This window comes from Camelus bactrianus, chromosome X, assembly GCF_048773025.1.
Source record: "Camelus bactrianus isolate YW-2024 breed Bactrian camel chromosome X, ASM4877302v1, whole genome shotgun sequence".
NCBI lineage: Eukaryota > Metazoa > Chordata > Mammalia > Artiodactyla > Camelidae > Camelus > Camelus bactrianus.
The window spans coordinates 58,294,582-58,317,507 of record NC_133575.1 but is presented as its reverse complement, the minus strand read 5'-3'; the positions used below and the strand labels follow the sequence as shown (position 1 = coordinate 58,317,507).

The window sequence follows — 22,926 nt, the reverse complement described above, 5'->3', positions numbered from 1 at the left end:
TGAGTCCCTGAATCTGTGCATCTCTGGGGCTTGACTCTCCATGTCTGTGATTTGGTATTTATTTTACTTCTTCATTTATTTTCCCCAGCTTTTGCCAAGATTTCTGTATTATTTTCTTGATGTTGCTGTGGCTGTGTCTTAAGTTGCTTTGTGTCTCAGTATCTCTCTTTCTCAGTCCTTGGGTCTTTTTCTTTAGATCCCCATGACTGTGTTCTTGTTACTATGGGTCTGTTTGTCAAGGTGTCTCTCTGCATCTGTTTCTCTCTCCACCTTGCCCTGTCCCTGGTTTTGTTTTGATATGACTCAGCACCGTTGTGTCCCTGTCTCTCTGTTCATGTCTCGTGTCTGGAAGTCTGGAACCATGTCTTTTAATTTTTGAGTATTTCTGTGTCCTTGGGTCTGATTCACTGTCCCCATCCCCTCATTTGTGGCCTTGGTTGCCTGTGTGTCTCTATTTGTGGGCATCCCCAGGTGTATCTTGATTTTGTGTCTCAGCCCATTTGCTTGTGTTCTGTGTGTCTCTTTCTGTGTCTAGGTTTCTTTGGTTCTACCTTGATCCTTCCAGAAGAGTTTCTGTCCCTATGTCTAGCCTGTATCCATATGACTATATTTGTGGGTTCACATCTCCATGACTACTTGTTCTAGGATCTCTGTCTCTAAATTCCTGTGTCCCTCTTACTGTGTCACAATATCTGCATTATTCCTGGGTGTTCATCTTGCCTGTCCTTACGGCTCTGTTACCTGATCTGAGACCTATCTCTTTGGTGGTGTTTGTCACTGTTAAGGTGTCTGCATTGCCATGTTTTTGTCACTGGATACATAAGTCTGTGCTCCTGTCCCACTCTTAGTGTGTTCTTCTGCATGTGCCTGTGTCCTTGGGTCTTTGTCACCAAGTCTGGGTCTGTGTAAGGTCTCTGCTTCTCTGTTCTTGTAGGTCTCTGGTCTTGTGTCTCTATATTTTATTCCCATTCTTCATCTCATGTCTGCATGTCATCATGTCTCTGTTTCTATCTCTCTGTCCTTGGTGTCTTGGACTGTGGTCTTAACTGATGTCTCCCTGGTTACTTCTGTGTCTCTGTGTGTCACTGTGTGTCTTGACCCCTCTGCTCCTGTGTCTGGATCTCTGTGCATCTCTATCTTTTAGTTTGTATGTTGTTATATCTCAGTACCTTCACATTAGTCATTGTGTGCCTGTCCCTGGGTGAACTCATTTTTGTCTCCCTGCCTCTTTGTGACAGGGACAGCACCTCAAAATGGGGATACAGAAGCCCAGCAAGAGAGCATTGGCTTCTCTGAGTTTATGTCCCTGATGTTGTCACTCTGGCTTCCTGTTCCCCTTTGCTTTGTATGTCTATGTATCTTTTTGTCCGTTCTCTTTATTTTGATATCCTTGTGTTTCTGTATGTCTCTCTTTCTTTCTCCATCCATGTCTGTGTCCTCATTGCTTGACTTTCTGTGTTTGATGCTGTGTCTTTGGTTGTGAGTATCTATATATGTCTGTCTGCTGCTGCATTGTGGGATCTTTTTTAAAAACTCATTCATTCAGTCAGCAAGTATTTACTAAGCACCTGCTATGTGCTTGGCACTGGGGATGCATAGATGATTCAGAAAATGTCCTTGCTCTCAAAAAGCTCACAGTCTAAGTCAAGGATCCAGACAAGTAAATAGATGATTACTACATAGTATGATAAGTGAGCTTGAATAGAGTGGGATGGGCTAGGAGAAAATAGGAGGGGACCAAACTCAATGTATAGAAGGGGTCAGGGAATGACTCATAGATAAAATGACAACTAAGACTTGAAGGATGTGTAAAATTTACCTACATGAAGCCAAGGAAGGGAGTCCCATGCAGAAGGAAAAAGCACATAAGAAGGCCCAGTGGTAGGAGACAGCATGGTTTGTTAGGGGAACTGCAAGAGGCTTAAATATGCCATGGGAACCAGAGAAGGTTGTGAGCAGGACTGGTGACTCATTTTTTTTTTTGTTTGTTTGTTTTAAGGAAGTCACTTTTAAGGCTGCTGTGGAGATTATATTGAAGAGAGTAGAGACTGAAGACTCTAAGGACTGTGAAGAGGCAGGAATCCCTAAGCCTCTAAGTGCATCGATCTGCACATCTCTGTGAGTTTGTGTGTCTTTGTGTATGTGTTACTTAGGGCATATGTGAGTGTGTGTGTCCGTGTCCCTGTGTGTTTCCATGTCCCTAGGTCTTTGTTCCTGGATCACTCTATGCCCTGGCTTCTGGGTCTCTCAAACTCAGGTCTCCTGGGTCTGGGATTCAGGGGCCATCACATGACATAGGCAAGGTAGAGGTGGCCCAGCAGCCGCTGTACATGAGAGCATTTTACCAGCCAGCAGGAAGCCTAGCGGGGCAGCAGCCTCAGTGATTCCTTCAGCAGCCTCTTGCCTAGGACCACAGGCATATCTGGGCCTTGGTGCCCCCATAGGCCCTGCCACCAGCTGGATGTCTGCATGCTGGAACTGCCCTAAGGGAAAGAGATGCAGCACCAGTCAGGGTAGTGGTTTGAGTCCCACTGAGAGCTCTGAAAGGATCCTAAAGCAGGAAACCTAGAAGGAAAAGTGAGAGGGAAGATGGGCAGCAAAGGGGGACGGAAGAGGCTGGGCATTGTGGGAAATGTTGAGCCAGATGGGACAGGAGTGTAGTATGAAAGTAGAGAGCCAGGGTGGATGAGATGGCAGCAGAAGGGGTACAGTCCTTCAAGGAGTTGACAAGGCAGGTTGGAGGAGTGGGACGACTCAGAGGAAATAAAAAAACATCATGTCTGATCTGTTTTCTCTCTAGACCAGGTGCTCCCCAAGGGCAGAGCTTGGCTCTGATTCCTCTTTGTGGTTTGGAGGTCAGGGTGCTGGGGGCTCACTGGCCTTTTACCCTTACAGGGTCTCTCTTGGGACTGGTGCTCCCTGACCCCTCTCAGCCTCAGTAGCACTTACCCAGCAGGCTATGGGCTGAGGGGCTGAGACCAGAGCCACTGACCACACAGAACCCCAGGTTGGGTAGTTGCAGAGTGCTGGGGTTCCTGTAGCAGTGCCAGAGAACTAGGAACTTGAGGTGGGGCCCAAGGCAGAGGGTGAGGCAGGCTGCAGCAGCCACATGGAGCTCCAGCTGGGGCCTCCTCAGTAGGACAGGCTGGTCCCAGGACAGGAACAAGGTACCCTCGCCTCGCACAGATATGGAACTGCGGGTAATGGTGACAGTGTAGGCCTGGGGTTTGTCTGCAGTAAGTGTGATGATCTGGAAGTAGATGCGGATCTGGTCTTTGTGGCCTGGCCTTGATGGTGCCCCAAGCAGCTGTCCACGCACATGCAGCCCTGGAGGGAAAAGAATGCATGCTGGGAGCACAGGCTTTCACATGGTCATTCACATGGTCACCCATAGCACAGGCAGGGGTGAAGTCTCAGGGATTGAAGTCCAGATGAAGTAGTGCAGATCTGTGGTTAAAGAGCTAGCTCCTGAGGAAAGTGCTTCTACCACAGCATATCCAACTGCTCCTTCCTGTGTGGTGTGGGCACATATGCATGTGTGTGCATGCTTACCCTCGTGGGGCTATTTGCATGTATGTGTTTGCCTCTGGGTGTGTAAATATGTGTGTTTGGTTCTGTTCATATGAGTATCTCTGGGCGTATCAGTGCATCTGATATTTAGGGAAGGCGCTATGGTAGCGTGTGTAATTGTTTGGTTGTATGTTTATATGCATCTCTGGATATGTTAGTATTATACGTGTTGGTGAATAGTTTATGCTGTGTGTGTCTGGTTGTGTGTTGGTACATATTGTGTATCTGGAGGTGTCAGTGTGCATGCATCTGAGTGTGTGTCATGGTATTTGGGTTCATCGGTGTGTTTCATATGTCTACAGTAGCAGAATATGTGTGCTTGTGTGTGCTAAATTCCTGTATATTGGGATGAATCTGGGGGTATCAGTGCACATATGTCTGAGTGTGTTGATGTATGTATCATTGTGTATATCTAGGCATGTATTGTGTGTCATTTATGTGTTACTGTGTGAAAAATGTCAAAATATCTTCCTGGGTGTGTATTTGTGTGAGTTTACTATATGCCCTGGTGTGTGTGTGTGTGTCTGTATGTGTGTATCTGTCCTGGTGTTAGAGTATATTTGTGTGTGTTTTATGTGTCTGGGTATGTACTTGTGTGTTAGTGAGGTGCACTGCCATGTGTTTGTATTAGTCCACAAACATCTGAGTGTGTTGCTATATGTATATCTGACTGTAAAGTTATAAGGGGTGGAGTCCTTGGGGCTCTCACCTGCCTTTGGGTCATCTATGAGCTGTAGCAGGTCCCCTGGGCGCCCGCCCAGTGTGTAGCAAATCCTCTCTTCTGAGCGTGGGATATGGATCATAAAGTGGGGGTCCCCATCCACTGCAAGGCGGGAGACACAACTCTGAACTTATGGCCCTAGAAGGAGTGGGAGAGGAGGAGAGGGAAGGAAAGAGGAGGGAAAGGTGGAGGGCCATGTCTATTTCCCCAGAGAGGCAGCCCAGCCCCAGTCCCACTGCACAAACTGGCCTATACTCAAACAGGACAGTGAGAGTGGCTGGCTTACCCGAGGATGAGAAGGTGAAGATGCTTGGCAACAAGCCTACAAATTAAAGGGAGACTGTGTTGGTAAGAGACTTATCTATCACATCCCTAGGAACTCTGGGACCCTCTGGCCTCTAAGTCACCTCCTTCCAGATAAAGCCCAAATTCCTGAGCTCAGCATTTAAGTCTTTTCTGAAATTTAGTCCCTGCCTAGCTCTCCAGTCTTCTCTGTATGCTCCAGCCCAGCTGAACTGACTATTCTTTTGAGTGCCCTGGCTTGTTTTGCTAGTGATCATTTGCTTCTATTTTATCCTGCCACCTGGAATGTTCTGCTTTCCCTTAATTACCAAGAACTGATTTCTAGTTATCCTTCCAGGCCAACTCAATTGCTATTTATTTTCTCTTGCCCTTTGCTTGTAGTAGGTAGAATTCTAAGATGGCCCCTAAGAGTCCCCAGTGTACTCACCCTGTAAAATCCCCAGGACTGATATGATGAGATATCACTCCTACAAATAAGTTATGTTCTGTGGTGCAGCTGACAAAATTGAAAGATTAGCCAGATGTGCCTGACCTAATCACATGAGCCCTTTAAATCTGGGTCTGGAGGTCAGAGACAGATAAGATTTGATGTATGAGAAGGATTTGTCATGAGGGAGATTCTCCATGGCTGTCTTTGATGATGGAAGAAGCCACATGGCAAGAAATGCAGGAAACGTTTAGGACCTGAACATGGTCCAAGTGGCCTCTAGAAGCTGAGAGTCAACAATCAGCAAGGAAACAGGAATCTCAGTTTTACAAACACAGAGAACTGAATTTTGCCAACCACTCAAATGAACATGGAAGAGGATGAGAACTCAGTCTTATAGACACCTTCATTTTAGTCTTGTGAAGCCCTGAGCAGAGAGCCTAACTAAATTGTGCCTAAACTTCTGGCCCATAGAATGTGAGATAATTAATAGGTGTTGTTTTAAAGCTACTAAGTTTGTGGTAATTTATTATGCAGCAGTGGAAACTAATACATTGCTCCTCCTTTGGGATCACACAATTCTTATGAGAATTCTAATTGAACAGAAATGAAAGCTCAGGGATCTTTGTCAGGGGAGCTCTTTGTTCACCTTTTGCTAGTCCTGCAGAACTTCCCTGAGATTCCATGCTGCCTCCAGCTCCTCCCAGGATCTCCTCAGAATTGCCATCCCAGTGTGGATTTCCTGCCAAGCACAAAAGTAATAAAAGAAATCTTTCACACTCTCAGGACAAAGATACTTTCAGTCCATCAAAAGGCACACCTTCCCTCTGACCAGAAGAGTCCTCATTAGCTTCCAAATCTGACCTGCACATTGTCAAGACAGGCCTTATGCGTTCTATAGCATCTTAGTCTTTCAAGCTCAGTTATGCTCAAAATTCTTCCTTATAGCATTTATGCACACATTCATTTGTTCATTTATTTATTCATTCAGGCACTCTTTAAGCATCACAGATATGATGGTGGAAAAGGTGGTCATAATCTCTGACCTGGTGACACTCTTATTTTAGTTGGGGAGGCAGACATGAATGAAACTATAATTACCAATGGTGATAAATGCTATAAGAAAAAAATTATAGGTTGACTGAGGGACTTGCAGATACTTTACATAGTCTAGGGCAGTGGAAGGGTTGAGGACATTTGAGCTGAAGTCTAAGGCATGAGCTGGAGTTCAAGGGGTAATAGGGTGGTAGGAAGAGGACAGGGCAAGGCAAGTCAGAGTTATTTTCAAGCAGAGGGAATAGCTTGGAAGAGGTCCCTGAGTGGAGGCAGGAATGGGAGTAGGGCCCATTGGAGGAACAGAGAAAAAGCCAGTGGGGCTTGAGTTCAGAGGGATATGGGAGAGAAGGCAGATCATGTAGGGCCTTGTAGCCCATAAAGAAGACTTTGGACTTCATTCTAGGTGTGATGGGAAACCCTTGAGGGGTGTTAAGTAGGGAAGAAACGTGAAATGGTCTTTGTTTTTAAATGACCCCTTTGGCTGCTGGTGGAAAATGACCAAGAGAATCTCTCAAGAGAAGAAGCAAGGAGACCAGTGAGGAAGTTGGAGCAGTTTTCTAGGTGAGACACAATGGTAGTCTGCCCTACAATTGTGACAGTTGGGGTGGTGAGAAGTGGGTATATTTGACAAATACATTAGATAACGTCAGGAATTGAAGATGGATAGGATATTGGGAGGGAGGGTGGTGAAGGAGAAGGCTATGTCAAGGATGTCATTCCCAAATTTATATCTCTGTGACTTACTAACACCACCAAGTGGTTTTAATCCTGCCCTGTAAGGTCACCCAGGAAACATCTCTCCTCTCAGGAAGGCAGAATAGTGAAGTGGTGAATCACATTCAACACTGGACCAGATTAAATTCAAATCTCTTACTAGCTGTGTGACATGGAATAAGTTACTTCACTTCTCTGGGCTTCAGTTTCCCTATGTGTAAAATGCAGATATTAACATTTTTTGTGAGGATTAAATGAGTACCACAGGTACAATATGTAGAGCAGTATCTGCATGTAGGAAGAGCTAAAAAGTGTAAACTGTTATTACTTCACAGTCTTTGGGAAATTAATTGCCAGCATCTTCCCCAGTTTTTATATCCTTCTCATTGAGCACACAAGAACCTATCAGACCAGTGTTGCCCAGTGATGCTACCATTTATAACCCCACACCCCTTCTCTGCTTGAGAAGCATGAGAAATTCTTTTGTCCAACAAAGCAAATGTCAAAGCCACAGCCTGGCCAGTTCATTTATGTGTATTCCCCAGTCTTAACACCCCTCCTCTCCCAGGGCCTCTAATTCTGTGCCTGTATAGGAGGCCCAGAGAAGTTAAGTAGCTGGTTCAAAGTCTCAAAGCAAGCAAGCAAACAAGCAGCTTTAATCACAAGAATCTGCAGAGCTTTGTACACTTCCAGTTCCTGGTGTTTGCTATTCATACAGCCCTTTTGTGGCTTGACTTCTTGCGTGTGGCACTCACCATCTTTGTCAGGCATGAAGAAGGTACAGAAAGCCAGTGGATTCAAAGACTCTGCGAACTTGGACTCCACCCTTGACTCAGACAGCAGCTCTAGTGCCTCAGGGAGAAGGAGCAGGCTGACTGCCTCAGGGAGGGTGCTAGAAGGCAGCAAGGCTGGCAGGTTTGGGGGGCTGCCTTCTGGAATAAGCCTGGAGCTGTTGGGTAGGCCCATTGTCCGGACTCCTGATGCAGACGGTCCCAGAATTTGCCTGGTGCTTTGGGGCTCTATCAGCAGGTCATGCTGATGCCAGAGCCTCCCAGGGGGCAGCAGAGAGGGCAGGGTGGGGTGAAAGGGAGTAGGGAGGGGTTCTCCAAGGACAGAAATGGTCATGGTACTGCTGGGGCTTAAGATTGTGCTTGGGAGTGTGCTTAGGCTCTGAGGAGGTGGGCGCCGGAGTTTTGCAGGTCTAGTGGGTAATAGGGTTTGGGGTTTATTGGGGATTAGGGTCCTAGGTTTGGAAAGTGATAAGCCTAGGGAAGTTTGGTGAAGTGGGGCACTAGGTTTAAGAGGTGATGGGATTTTAGGGGTCTTGGGTAAGACGATCCCAGGTTTAGGGTACAGCAGGTTGTTTGGGGTCTTGGGAGCAGGAACCCTTGTTCTGATTTGTGGTGGGTTTTTGAGGATCTGATGTGTGGACATTCTAGGCCAGGGCTGTGACAGGCTTTTGGGTGACTGTGATGTGAGTAGCCCAGGCTGGAGGTGTGATAAGGCATCTAGTTTAGGTTGTGATGGAGCACCAGGTTGGGAGTAATATGTTTCATAGTGCCAGCTTTGGGCTGGGCTGGGATGCCCGGATTCAGAGGTGAGACTTGTGTCTTGGAATTCATGGGTAACAGGGTATCAGGATTCTGGTGTAATGGCATATTGGACTTCAGAAGCAATATGGCACCAGAATTTGAGGGCACAAGGGCATCAGGTTTCATCCTGAGCATTGGTTGAGCCAAGGTGCCAGAATTCTGTTGTGCTGGAAATTTGGGCTTTGGGTGTGCAAGGGTGGATAGGGTACAAAGGCACTGACCCAATGGCTCCAATTCCTTGGAACTAGGCATCTTTGTAGAGGCAGGAGTAGTTGAGGATAAGAAGAACTTTGGTTTCACAAGCCTTGGTTTGGAAGAAACCTTGGACACCAAGGCTGGCTGGGCTGTGCCTGCCCCTAGGCTTTGCCTGCTAGTGGATGAGGCATGATGGTGCCTGGTCCATCTGTGGTGGAAGTCTGTCTCCTTGCCTCCTCACTGACTTCTTTGGGCTGCCTCATGGCCAGTGAAGTCAGAGATGTGACTAAGTTATATTCCAGGGACAGGCTGAGGACTTTGGCAGCCAGTAATTGGTGAGTGGTGGGTTTGGAAACATGCTTGTAGCAGCTCTCCAATGGTGACATAAGCCCAGAGGTGGCGTATGAAGTGGACTACATTGGAGGCTGGCTCCCCTGGGCAACCAAAGACTTTCTGGCTGCTGTTGGTGGCCACCTCACTGTGGTGGGCCACAAGAAGCTGATCCTTAGGGCCATAGGCTGCCAAGGTGGATGCCCAGTTCCTGCTTGCCTGGCTGCACTTGGCCTACCAGCTCTGAGCCACCAAAGTAGTTGGGGAAAAGGGCCCAAGAGGAGGCCCCAACCAAACTGCCCAGGTAATCCAGATGCACGTCTGCCAGAAAAGGCATGGAGAGCTCCTTATAGAGGCCCTCCATCTGTAGGGCTGCGTTGGTGTCCTCATATATGTGCCAGGCTGCTCCCCAGTTCTCCAGGGACAGGCAACACAACAGGGGAAAGTCAGCGTCATCCCCAAAGGCCAAGCTGGAAAGGGACACCCTGTTGCCCAGTGCCTGCCGGATGTTGGAGAAGATCACACTGGGGTCGTCACCCCGGCTGTGGGCTCCCCATCTGTCAGGAAGATGATGAGAGGGATCCTCCCCACACTGGGACCCTTCCCAGACTCCTGGTTACTATGGTTCAGCACTGAAACAGCTGCCAGGAGAGATGCATTGATGTCGGTCCCTAATTGGAGAGCAGACTGTGAGACCATCTTTTCTAGTAACTTCTACCCCCATTCCAGACACACTGGGCACCTCACCAACTTCCCAGGCTCAGTCATATCTCCTTATCTTTGCTTAGACTGTTTCCGCTGCTTATCTTTTCCAACTCCCCACCCCTACACAAGCTCCCTGAGATCTGACAGTGGGGCCCACATGTCCTTTGCTTTTATCACTCCCTGTCTCAGACTGCTTTGCTTGTTTCCTAGGGGGAATGTCTGATTCTCTAGTCTGATTGGCAGCTCCCCAAGGATAGCATCCCCACCTCCATGCACAGGGGCAGAAAGTGCTGAGTCATCAGGAGGTGGTGGGTGAGGGACATTTCAGTAATTAACTGAGAGAGGATTGATCAAAAGCCCAAATCAGGGCAGCACTTTGCTCAAATGCTTGGAAATAAATAGCTAGATTATTGATAAAAATAAATAAAACAAAAGTTTTAGCAAATTCTTTTGAGTATGCACTTTAAAGGGGAGGAAACTCAGGCCCAAAGAGGAATGTGCCCTAAAATACATGGAGAATGAGCTGTGCTCTTTCCACTAGGCAAACGAACACAGAAAGATGAAGGGACCTATCTGTGTAAAGAGTAACAGTGATATTTCAGGCATTGTGAGAGGTGAGGTGGATGATGGAATGAAGGGAGTGTTTCAAGAATTTCCCATGTCACCACAGCCTGCCCATCTGGGTGGGTAGGTCTAACACACCATCAGCTTCCATGTGGCCCACGTAGTCCTTGGCACTGTGGACATTCTGAGTGGTGGCCTGGATGGAGGCTCCAGCTTTCCAGACACTAACAGTGTTAGAAAAGGAGATGATGTTGAAGTAGTCACTGGCCCGCAGGTTACAAAGGATCACATTCATGGCCTTTTTAGTCTGTGGGATATAGATGAAGTGAAGGAGATGGACCAAGACTTGAGGTCTTGTTCAAGACTGAAAGACTCTTTCTATACAAGGTACTAAGGTCTAAGTGATGTATGGTTTTAACATTCTCTGACTCCAGTACTCTGTAAGTCTAGGATTCTCAGGTCAAAAATGCTCTTTAAGCAATATGGCCCAAAGCTTAGACCTGCACTGTCCAATGGTAACTGCTAGTCACATGTAGCTATTTAAATGTAAATGTAAGTTGGTTAAATTAAAGAAAACATTTAAATTTTGGTTTATTCACTTGCAGTTGCCACATTACAAGTGTTCAATAACCACATGTGGCCAGTAGCTACTGTATTGGACATCTCAGAACTTTAGAACATTTCCATCATCAAAAAGGTTCTATTGGACAGAGGTGATCTAGAATGTTCAAGCTCTGTGTTATCAGAGCACTAGGATTCATGTGTTCTATGGTTCCTGTGCCATTGCAGTGCCAACTGGTGCCTATTGAGGCCCTGTGACTCCCTCAAACTTCTAGCCCTTAGGTGTCTTCCTGCTCTTTGTTGGGTGTCTGCCTTAGCAGAATTAGCAGCCCTGGGAAATGACTAGCCTCACCGTAGCTCAGGCTGACTTGTCTCAGCCCATGTCTTCTCCTTATTGGAATCATAAATTCCACTACGTTCATTGTGTCAGCCCACATCTCCGTCTTACTGGAGTTGTAAATCCACTATCCTCCCATATACCAAAGCCCCTTACCTCACTTACAGCTAATCAGAAATCTGTTCCCCTAGCCCTTCGTGTTTACAGCCCCTTCCTCACTAAAAGACCCTGAACATTCACACTCGGGGGACACGCAAGCACCTCTTGCCTGTGTGGCCCACTGTTGCCTGTAGCAGCATACCTATCAAACTTTTCCTTTGTTCTTAAACTTCTCCTTACCTTTTGTAAATTCTTTTATTTACCACGACACTGGCCCACCTCTGTGTGTCCCCCAGCACCCAAAACCCAGGATTCAATGATTCCAGGAACCTAAACTTTAAGAGCTTTATGATTTCAGGTATTTACAGCTACCTTTCTATGACTTTGAATGCTTTAGTTCTGTTCTATCTAATCTATTCTTCTACCTCACCCTCCGTTTCTTCCTGACTGGTCTTCTCACCAGCCCCCAGATAATCTATATTCCATTTCGTCTCTATAGCTTTGCTCTTGTTGTGCCTTTTAGATGCAGACCATCCTATGTCCGCTTCGCTTATTCACATCTTCATTGTTTCTTTACTCTTTGTCCGGGCAGCCCTTCCTTGGTTGACTACTCTGATCTACACCCTTTGCACCTAAGCATTTCCTGTCTCACTCTATTTGCTGACTGTCTTGCTGAGATATTTTAATTCTCCATACAGATATTGAGCCCTCTGAGAACAGGGCTTAGAATGCTACTTCCTCTGGGCTCTCTTCTCCATGACAATACTTAATATAGGGCTAGGCACATAGGAGGTTCAGGGAATAGAGTATGTAGGTTCTAGTATTAGGTACCATTTATGGGACACTTGCTATGTTCCAGGCACTGTGCTAAATACTTTAGATGCATCAGCTTATTTCATCCTCACAGCAACACAGTGAAGAAGGTACTAATGTTATCCCCATTTTACAGGTGATGATGTTGAGGCTCAGAGAGGCAGAGTGACTTGCTCAAGGTCACATAGCTAGTCATTGATGTACCAGGGACTCAAATCCATATTTTGGAAGTGTTAAATCCAGTGATTTTAAGCACAATATATACCTTCAATCCTTTATATCAATATGGATTCAAGAAACCACAGGAAGGATACTAGTGGCCTGCCTCTTTCTACATCTTAAACTGACAGAAGATATCTTGAATGCTTCTAAGTGGTCAAAATCTTTCCTGCCATAAAATGAATTCAGGAGATAGGTCACATATTCTGAGATCAGGAACTGAGCACAATATTCTTGTTTTCATTGAGAAGGCTGAGAGATAGAGGATAGCTTTTCCTGAGAACCTCCTGTTATCCAGGGACAGATTATGTTTTCTGAGGTATGTTATTTACTCTCCTATTACTTAGAGATTTTCCAGCCATCTTTCTGTTACTAATTTCTACTCTTATTCCATTTAATCTGAGAGCATACTTTGTATGATTTATGTTCTCTTAAAGTTGCTAAGGTGTATTTTATGACCCACAGTATAGTCTGTCTTGGCAAATGTTCCGTTTGAGCTTGAGGCGAATGTGTATTGTGCTGTTGTTGAGTGAAGCATTGTGTAGATGTCAATCAGATCCAATCGAGTGATGATTCTGTTCAGTTCAAGAGTGTCCTTACAGATTTGGATATGTCCATTTCTGATATAGGCAAGTTGAAGTCTCTAACTTATAGTAGATTTGTCTATTTCTCCTTGCAGTTCTATCAAGTTTTGTCTCATGTATTCTGACACTCTATTGTTAAGTGCATACGCATTAAAGATTGTTGTGTCTTCTTAGAGACTTGACCGCCTTGCCATCATATAATGCATTTATTTATCCTTGACAATTTACTTGCTCTGAAGTGTACTTTGTCTGAAATCAATATAGCTGCTCCAGTTTTCAATTTGTGTTATCATGGTATATGTTTTTTTCCCCATCCCATTACTTTTCATCTGTGTCTTTATATTCAAAATGAATTTCTTATAGAAAACACATAGTTGGGTCTTGTTTTTTTGTTTGTTGTTTTTGTTTTGTTTAGTTTTATTTAACAGTGACAATTTCTGTCTTTTAGTTGTTATATTTAGTCAATTCATGGTTAAAGGGATTGCTGATATAGTTAGAGTAATATTTGCTATCTTTTTAACTGTTTTCAATTCATTTCCCTTGTTCTTTTGTTTGTTTGTTTGTTTCCTACTCTTTTTCTGCCTTCTCTGGTTTCAGTCAAGTGTTTTATATGATCCCACTTTCTCTTGTCTCTTAGAATATCTGTTATGTTAGAAAAAATTTCTTAGTGGTTGCCTTAGAGTTTGCAATATGCTCTTACAACTAATCCAAGTCCACTTTCTTTTTTTCTTTCCAAGTCCACTTTCAAATAACAATATACAGCTTCACGTATAGTGCAAGTACCTTCTGAGAGAGTAGTCCATTCCTGTCTCTTGTCTTTTATCACATTGCTGTCATTAATTTCATTTATCAATAAGCTATATTCACTGAATACATTTTTGCTACCATTGTTTTGAAGAAATTGTTATCTGTTAGATCAACTGATTAAAAAGTAAAATATTTTATTTTCCCTTTATTTATTCTTTCTCTAACAATCTTCCTTTCTTTATGTAGATTCAAGTATCTGAGCTACCACATTTCCCTTCCCTACAAAGACATTCTTTCAACATTTAGCTGTGTGAGGCAGGCCTACAGGTGACAATTCTTTCAATTTTTGTTTGGTTGATAAGGCCTTTATTTTTCACTTTGGAAGGACAATTTTGCTATATACAGAATTCTAAGCAGGTGGCTTTTTCCTTCAATGCTTTAAATATTTCACTTCACTTTCTTTTTCCTTTTTCCTTCCTCAAGGGAAGCCCAATGTAATTCTTATTCTTATTCCTCTCTAAGATGTTATTTTCTGTGGGCTTTTTTTTTTTTCAGGATTTTCTCTTTGTCCTTGATTATCTGCAGTTTGGATAAGATATGCCTGCATGTATATCTTTTGGCATTTATCCTGCTTAGTATTCTTTGAGCTTCTTGGACACGTGATTTGACGGATGTGATTTATCTTGGAAAATTTGTGTCTGTTATTCTTTCAGATATTTCTTCTATTATTTTCTCTCTTTCTTCTCCTTATGGTATTCCCACTACACAAATGTGACACTTTTGTAATTGTACACAGTTCATGGATATTCTGGGTTTTTTTCCATTCTTTTTTCTCTTTATTTTTCAGTTTGAGAAGTTTCTATTGTTGTATCTTCTAGCTCATTGGTTCTTTCTTTGGCCATATTCAGTCTTCTAATGAGCCATGCAATGACATTCTTTATTCCAGTTACATTGTTTTATATTTCTTGCATTTCCTTTTGACTCTGCTACGGTATCAAACTCTGCTTACATTTCTCATCTGTTCTTGCAGGTGGTCCACTTTTCCCATTAGAACTCTTAGCATATTAGTCATAGCTATTTTAAATTCTTGGTCTGATAATTCCAAAACTCTGCCATATCAGTCTGGTTCTAATGCTTGATTTATACTTTTAGACTGTGTTTTTCCTTTTGGCACTCATTTTTTTGTTGTTGAAAGCCAGATATGAGGTATGAGGTAAAAGGAACAGAGGTAAATAGGCCTTCATTGTGAGATTCTATGCTTATCTGGATCGGAGTTAGGTTGTGTTTGATAGTTGCTGCAGTTGCAGGTGTCAGTGGCTAAAATTGCTTCTAGGATCCCTGTTTTTGTCTCTAATGTTGTCTTGAGTTTCCCTAGAGACTCGTAAACAGAATATAGGCTTCCAGTTCTTTTAACTGTAACCTCCTGTTTTTACAGAGGAACTCAGTTGATATGGTGGCCATGCATTAGGGGGGGAGAAGAAGCATTCCATAGTTCTCTAGGCTTTTAGAGCACCTGTGCCTCTGGAATATGACCTTCATGAGTGCTCTTCAGCTTTTTTCCTGCATTAGATGAGACAGGAAAACAAAAAGGTTTGGAGTTGGGTATATCCTTTGTCATATACTAAAGGCTAGAGGGAGAGTTTTTAATACTTCCCTTCTTCCAGTTTGGTTACACGCTGATAAAACACATGTCAGTTAGTGTTACATCCCAGAGGCTCTGTGGTTGAGGGCATCAAAGAACAAGGGCTATGCTATCCCAGGACACCTGAGCCTTAAATCTAGAGGCCCAGCGTACTATGGCTTTAAAATACTGCAGCCGGAACTGTATGGATTCAGGTTCTAAAGTCAAAATCTCTCTGGTCTACAACTCCAGTATTCTGATTCAAGGGTGCTCTGGTAGAAGGGGTATTGATTGAAGCCTAGATGGAACCAGGACTCTATGGTTTGTAAGCACCATAATACCAGTGCACTGTATTTTTCTGCCTTTGTAGTCAGAAACCAAACCAAAACAAACCTGTGGCCCCTTGATGCTTCAGAGACCAGAGTGGCTCAAGTTTTACTGTTTTTGATGCAGGTTTTCTGATGGCAGACTACTCTAGCTCAAAGGTTCTATGACTCTGGGCCCTTATGAGACCTAGGGGTTTGTGGTTGAGGCGCTCGATGGTTCCAACCCCACAGTCCTATGCTTCAGCGTTCCTAGGATTCTGTGGCTCCAGGTCTACATGACTCCTGATACATAAGGCGCCAGGACGCTAAGGTAGGCCTAGACCTATGAGGTGCAAGGGTGATGGGATGGCAGGGTGTCTGTCCCAGGGAACCACTGCTCCAGCACTCTGCGCTTTCTGACCTTTCTCAAACAAGAGCTAGGAGAGATCCCCAGGGTCCCTGTTACCTGCTTCAGCTTGGTACCGAACATGGAGCCGCTCACGTCAATAACAAACACCACGTTTTTCTCAACAGCTGGGAGGCCTCTGGGGGCCAAGTAATGAATAAAATAGCCGTCGTAAATCTGGACAAAAAGAAGGGAAACGAACAAGAACTGTGAAGTCAGTCTAAATCAGGTTCTCTCTTACTCTCCTGCATAACACCCTGCTCTTTTCCTTCCTAGGCCTGTCACTGTGGCTATTGACTAGGCATTTGTGCAACCGTTTGTCCATTGTCCATCTCCTCCACCAGAACTGTCTCTCTGCTGGTCAGGCTGCCAGCCCACAGCCTGCCCCTGAGCTGTGGACTGAATGAGACTGGCTTGTGGCCCGAGGCGCCAAGGACCAGGATCTCTGCAATATGTGAGTTCCTGTCTGGGAGAGCTGGGCTTGCACAGTCTTGAGGGCCCCGAGGGACATTTTGCCTGGGCTCCAGGAACCGTAAGTATTGTTTTAACCTCCCTGTATAGAGTGAGCCTGAGGCCCAGCCTCATGGCTGCCAGGGCCTGGGAGTTTGCAGGGCCTCCCTCTCCTCCTTAAACCTCCTTGCTGCTGTTGCTGGGCAGAGCAGGGAGGGGAGGAGGGAGCAGAGGCTGAGTGAGCTGTTTATTCAGAGGGGATTGGTTAGACCAGGTGCAGATGCCTTGGGCAGTCGGGGATGTGATTGGCTGCTGGCCCCCTCCCCCCACTGCATCTCTGCCTCTGCAGAGCCTGGAGCCTGGGACAGCTGAGGGAAGGGGAGAGGGGAGCTGGGAGGGCCCCCGGGACCAGTGTCAGCTCAGCTAGGCAAGTAAGTATAGGCTTGCTGAGGGTCTGTGCTGCCCACAGCCTGAAGGAGGCTCTGCCCTGGCTCACCAGCTTCTTCTCCTCTCTGCCACTCAGGCATTCTCTGATCACAAGGCTGGACACACCATCTCCTCCTCTCTTGGAGGGCAAGTGGCGGGGCAGGCTGTGGAGAGGAGAAGGAGATGGTTATCCAGGGCAGAGGCACCTTGCTCTTCCTCTCCACCTCAGCCATCGAATCAATTCACAGGTGCCTGCGTGGGCTCGGTCTCCACTTTCTCCCGGCGCTCTACAGCAGTTCCCCGAGGCCTGGGTCAACCATCCTGCAACTGCCCCCAAAAAGGCAGAGCCCAGCTGCCCTTCTGTGTACTTCCCATACCTGGGTAGGTGAGCGCTTCTGGGAAAAATCACATTCCTATTTTTCCACGGTCCCACGTCACCAGCGGCCCCACACCTCACATCCTGTAAACCAGAGGCATGACCCAGGTCACCAACCTCTCACACTCCCCTCAGCTGTCATGCCACTCCAGTCTCAGGAAATGCCTCCCCTCCCTCCTCATGACGAAAATTAAGGGCAGCAGGTCATGTCCCTTGGACTGCCCACCCCACCCCTGCGCAGACTCCACATACCCATAAGCCTCTTCCCTCTACCGCAAGACAAAACAATCCTGCCCTAACCCCTTGCACTCCCAGCCTCCCATGCCTCTGCCACCAGCCAGACTCCTCTCAACCCAGCCCACACACCAGACTGGGTCTTCTTTACAATAGAAAACCCTGTGTGTCTCCTCCATCCACTAAGACAAGTCCCATTGATCCCAACCCCACCCAAACTTCAAACCAGCTCCTTTCCTCCCGGTAGCGGTCATTACCTGGGCAGCTACAATGTTCTCCTCACCTCCACTTCACTCCTCTGCCCACTGCAGAGTGGATCCCACCCCCAACGCTGATCCTTCTCTCAGCAAAGGCTGCAATGACCAGTTGGTTTCCAAACACCATTTCAGTTCTCATCACACTGCACCTCACTGATGTATTTCACAGTGGGCAATCGCTTTTGGTCCTCAGAGGACTCTTTTCCCCTGGGATACTGAGATGGTGAACTCTCCTATTCTCCTCCCAGCTCTCTGGTTCGTCTGATTCCGTGTCTTTCTTGGGCTCCATTTCTCCCCCTGTCTCATAAGCAGCGTTGCCTAAAAATTTGCAGTCACGACATGCAAAGAAAACGACTACCTCTGCGCAGCACAATGGAGGGAAGTGGTGGGGATTTAGAGCCCTGAACAGGCTGTTGTTGGGGCCGGATACCCCGGGGGCTGAGGAGCGCAATAGCTCCTGGACCGGGAAGCTCTGCCTCATCAGCCGCCATCCTGGATCTGCCCCTCTGGCTCTGAACATGCTCCCTGGGTCGCGTCCCCAGCTCTCTTTTGGGTTCAACCACTGAATCTCCACTGGTGGGTCGGCAGCTCTTTCATTAGTCCAATGCTCTTCACCCTTGCTCCTCCGCAACTTCAAACGCACTCACCATTGGACCTGTTCCCTTGGATGACTAAGATGCCTCCAACGTATCCTGCACAAACAATAAATTCATGGCCATCTCCCATCCCGCCCTTGTGTGTCTTTGTCATTTAGAGGCACCATCACCCACATGGCCACTCCAGATACAAACCCGTGTCACCCCTGAATCCTCCTGTGTCCCTCACTCCCCACATCCAACCAGCCACAAATTCCTGCTGGTTTTATCTGCTGGATATGTCTCAGGTCCACCCCCCTCCTTACTCCGTTGCAGACTAACAAAGCCCAGATTCAGGGCCTCTTTCTCTCTGGTTTCCCTGCTTTATTGGGGCCCCTCCCATCCATGCATCTTTGCAGCAGCTGCTCAGTCTGCTCTTTCTAAACACAAACCTCATGACGTCGTTTCCTCTCATGGCTTCCTGGTCATGTTCAAGATAAATTCTATGTTCCTCTTCAAGCACCTGCAGGGCTCATGGCCTTCAGTCTCACCTCTTACCATTTCTTGGGCCTTAAGTCAATGCTCCAGGAACTCCCACCCACTTGTGTTCCCCTACACACCTCTGGATAGTTCGAGCCTCCGTTCTTTGTACCATGCAGCACTTGCTTTACTAGAATGCCTTTGTCTTCTGGTAGCCCCCTTCCCAACTTGGTATACTTCTTTGAATTCTTTAAGGCCCAGGTCAGTCTTTACTTCCTCCAGGGAGCCATCCCTGACCTCCTTGACCCTCACGATGGCTTCCATCATACCTAGTGTTGTCATTGAGAAAGTACTTCATCTTGGGTCACGATTGATTGTCTCTCTCTGTTTTGCCTGGAGACAGTGAATAGGGTGTGTGTGTGTGACTCACTTCAGGGCTCCAGACATCAGCCAGCAGTGGGCCTGACAGACAGGATTAGGTGCCCGGGCAGTGGATGTGCTAGGCCTTGGAAGATGGGCATACTCCAGTAGGAATGGGAGGTGAATTGAGGGGTTCTTGGTGTGGGGGATGCAGGAGTCAGAGCACACAGTGGGTGGGAGTATCAGTTGTACTATTTAATGCTTAAATTCCATCCATTCTATCTGTACTTCTACTCCAGGCGATGGTGGGAGAGGGAAAGAATGAACAAGCAGCCAGATACCTCAGTACACACACACACACACACACACACACACACACACACACACACAGAGCAGAACAGCAGGTTAAGGCCCCTGCTGCCACCTACTGGCATGATACCCTCAGCTCCTAGAGGGTGAATTCCTTTTATTCCCCCTCCACAACAGGCCTCTGTCATACCTCTGTGCCTCTGCACAGGCCATTCCCCTCTCTCTGCATGCCATTCCCTTCACCCTATCCACCCAGGTGGAGGTAAAGTCTACCCGTTTTTCCCATCCTAACTTAAAGGCAACTGCTTCAGAAGGGCTTTAGTGGAACCCTCCCCAGTGGTATTCACGTATAACCCCTTACAGATTTCATCACAGCACCTAGAGTATGCTATGGCTGCTACATCTCTATGGATCAGGCTGCCTCAGGATGGGACATTCCAGTAGGAGAGAAGGGACTGTTTCCAGCTCATTTCTGAGTTCGCAGAGTCACTGGGGACAGGACTGGGCGAGGGTAGCTTTCTGCGTGGTGGAGATGAGTCCACATACGAATGAATGAATAAGTAACTACACGAGGAGAGGTGTAACCAAAGCACTGTATTTGCCCAGAGCAGAGAGAGGAAGTGTGAGTGGGGTGGGGTCATCATAGAGGTGACACTGGGGCAAGGTCTTTAAGGGTGAAAAGGACACTGACCAGTGGAGAAAGGGGATAGAAGACAATCCCAGGGCAGCAGAGAGACTGGGCAAATGCTCAGACACAGATGACTGGCCCTTTGGGTGTGTTGGCACAATGGTGTGTGTTGTGGTGCCCTGTGGGGCAGCAGGAGGGTGTTTGGGGACAATGGTGAGTGGTGTGGTACAGTGTGGGGCAGCTGGAGGGTGGTCTGTGTGCTGGAGGCAGTGAGAGGTGTGGTGAGAGATGCAGGTTGGGACCACACATCTCAGGCTGCCGTGCAATTGCCGTCATCAAGCCAAGGGTCTTGGATCAGAGCTCGAACCCTTTGGTAGAGCGTGGGACCCCTGCATGTTCTTTGAGAGTGTGTGAGCTCAGAATTTAAGGGCTCTCTGTGTAGGCCAGTGGCTCAAGGGAGGCAAAACTCGTTTTTGAAATTTAGAGACCTCAGGGACTTCGTCCAAGAGAACATGAGATTATCAGAGCTGCAGAAAGTGTGCGAGACTAAACCCCGGCCATTGGTTCCCTTTCCAAAAGGACTGGGGAACAGTGGGCTATGACTTGCTTCAGTCAGGAATGGATTCTTAGGAGCTTGATTCAGTTTAGGCAGTCCCCACTCTCCAACCCTTTGAGGGAGCGCCTGTGCCTCCCAAGTTGTGAAGTCATGTGTCGCTACTCACCATCCTGTCGTGTTCACGAGTCCTCACTGATCCCCAGGGAGAACCAAGTCAGCAACATGTGGAGGCCTGGTGTTTCCCAGGCGTGTCTGACTCCAGAGCCTGGGCTCTTTCTTTCCCTTCCCCGGCCCTCTCACCTGCACGTCTCCAGTGATGTCCTCCATGACTACATCGTACTGGACCACGAAGTTGGCCGTGATGCCTGAGCTGGAGAAGGCACACTGGTCTTGCAGTGTCGGGCAGAAAGTAATTCGGACACAGGTCTCTCCCCTCTCCATCTGCGTGGGTGGGGGCAAGTCAGCCTCACCTGCATGGGTGGGGAATGGGGGGGTGGTATGGAGGGCTCACCAGGCAGAAAGCCAGGTAGAGGGACATGCAAAGGGACAATATCTGGGAAGGGTGAGAAGTAACCCGGCACCACCTGCTGCTCCTTTTGCCTGCCACGCTCTTCCACCTGCCCAAATGCCACATTCGTCTCCAAATCCTACCACCAGCTCCTCATGCTCTGCTCTGCCTCTTCCAGAAAGCCCAGCCTGACTGACCCAGCCCTCCCCTCAGCTGTCTGGCCCTCGCTCATAACTTCGCCCTGGCTCACTGGCCACCCATCCCGGAGCCCAGTCTCTGGAGGAGTCTGAGGGGCCTGGGTCTCCTCCCAGAGACACGGCGTGGTGTGTGTGGTGGAGAGAGACAGACACCCAGGCAGGGCCTAGGTCTCCTCCCGTGCCCCTTACTGCTGTGGGACACTGCGGTCTAGCAAGATTCTTCTCTGGGATAGAATTTCATCTGTTTTCTTCCCCCTCTGCCTTCTGACTCTCAGAATCACGTGTGTGAATAAGCCTTTTAGCGCCTCATGAAATCACAGATGAATTTCTGGTCCCGGATGTTTGCTGAGCTGACCACAAGATCAACTCCTCTGGAATTTCAGTCCAAGACAAATGTCCATTTGACATGTCTCTGTGCCTCCTTTTTTCTTCCAGAAAATGGAAACTAGGGAATTCTGCTCCCACCCCCACTTCCTGCTACAGCTGTCAGGAAGCTTAGGGGCAAACTGAGCCCCTAAACTCTGTGAGGCGCCTGCTTACATACATTCCCTTGGCTTCCTTCCTTTCAGAGGTCTTTGTTCTGTTCTGTCCCTACAGGATTGGCTCTACCCTCTGCTGTAACCTTTAAGGAGAAGGGGGAGGGAGCTGCCATTTATAGCTTAGGGTTTAGGAGTGCAGGCTCCAAGGACTCAGATGCTGTCTGTGGGCCCCTGGACAAGTTGCTCACACTCTCTAAGCCTCAGTTTCCTCACCTGTAGCACGGGAATGAGAACAGCACCTAATTCATGGACAAAATTTGTGGGCATTAAGTGAGATCATTTATGTAAAGTATTCGGAACCATACTTGGTTCCTAGTAAGTGCTCAGTCATGCTAATGATTACAATGATCATCTTGTCCTCGTTTCTCTGTACCAGTCATTCGCAGGGAGGCATTTTCTCAAAGTCTCACAATGGGCCATAGGTTGCATGGCCCCATTGCGCAGATGGGAAAAGTGAAGCCGAGCCAGTGAGTGATTTTCCTGCTGCCCCAGCTTAGGATTTGAACCCAGGTCTGTATCTGTGTCTCTCTTCTGGCTGCTCCACTCTGTCTCTCTGGGTCAGCAGGGTCAGATTCAGTAGGTCTTCCGAAGCCAGTTTGGTGAGACTGGCCGCGTGATATGGGTGACGTCTGCTCATCTCTCAGAAGAGGCATGTAGGCCACATCAGTGGTTTTCCAATCTGGCTGGACATGAAGTTCCCCTGCAAGTTGGTTCAAAACAGATTCCTGGGCCCCCTCCCCACCCCCCTGAAGCAGACTCCGGGAGGGTGGTGTCCAGGAATCTGTATTCTGACAGCTCATATAGCGATTCTGATGTAGTCAGTGTGGCCTTCAAACACCTGGAGATGGCGTTTGAAGCAAGGCTGGCAGCCAGGACAGCTGCCTGGCCTGCAGGGCCTGAGACAACATCCTCTAGGGCAGGCTGCACCTCCCAGTGTCCTCCCACTGCCCGTCCACTCTCAGCGGTGACTCCTGAGGAAAGCCACGTGGCTTCTGCATCCCGTAGGGGAACAAATAGGAAAAGGTTCCTGATCAGCTCATTCATTCACTCACTCATTCACACTTAGTTACTGATTCTTTCACGCATTTACTCACATTACATTCACTCACTCTTTCCTTTACTCACACGTTCACTCCTTCCCCTTTTCACTCACATTCTCTCT

General features: G+C 47.2%; 1 protein-coding gene across 1 annotated transcript; it reads right to left on the bottom strand.

Moving 5' to 3' along the window:
• Positions 1 to 2,285: 2,285 nt before the first annotated feature.
• ITIH6 (inter-alpha-trypsin inhibitor heavy chain family member 6) lies at positions 2,286 to 22,193 on the bottom strand. Its single transcript, XM_074358979.1, is given in 17 exon segments — positions 2,286 to 2,436; positions 2,438 to 2,483; positions 2,950 to 3,327; positions 4,280 to 4,393; positions 4,578 to 4,613; positions 5,671 to 5,763; positions 7,547 to 8,329; positions 8,332 to 8,763; positions 8,766 to 8,923; positions 8,925 to 9,103; positions 9,105 to 9,433; positions 9,436 to 9,579; positions 10,282 to 10,284; positions 10,316 to 10,484; positions 15,930 to 16,046; positions 20,821 to 20,990; positions 22,175 to 22,193. Coding segments are annotated over 17 exon segments (3,321 nt in total).
• Between the last annotated feature and the right edge of the window lie 733 nt (positions 22,194 to 22,926).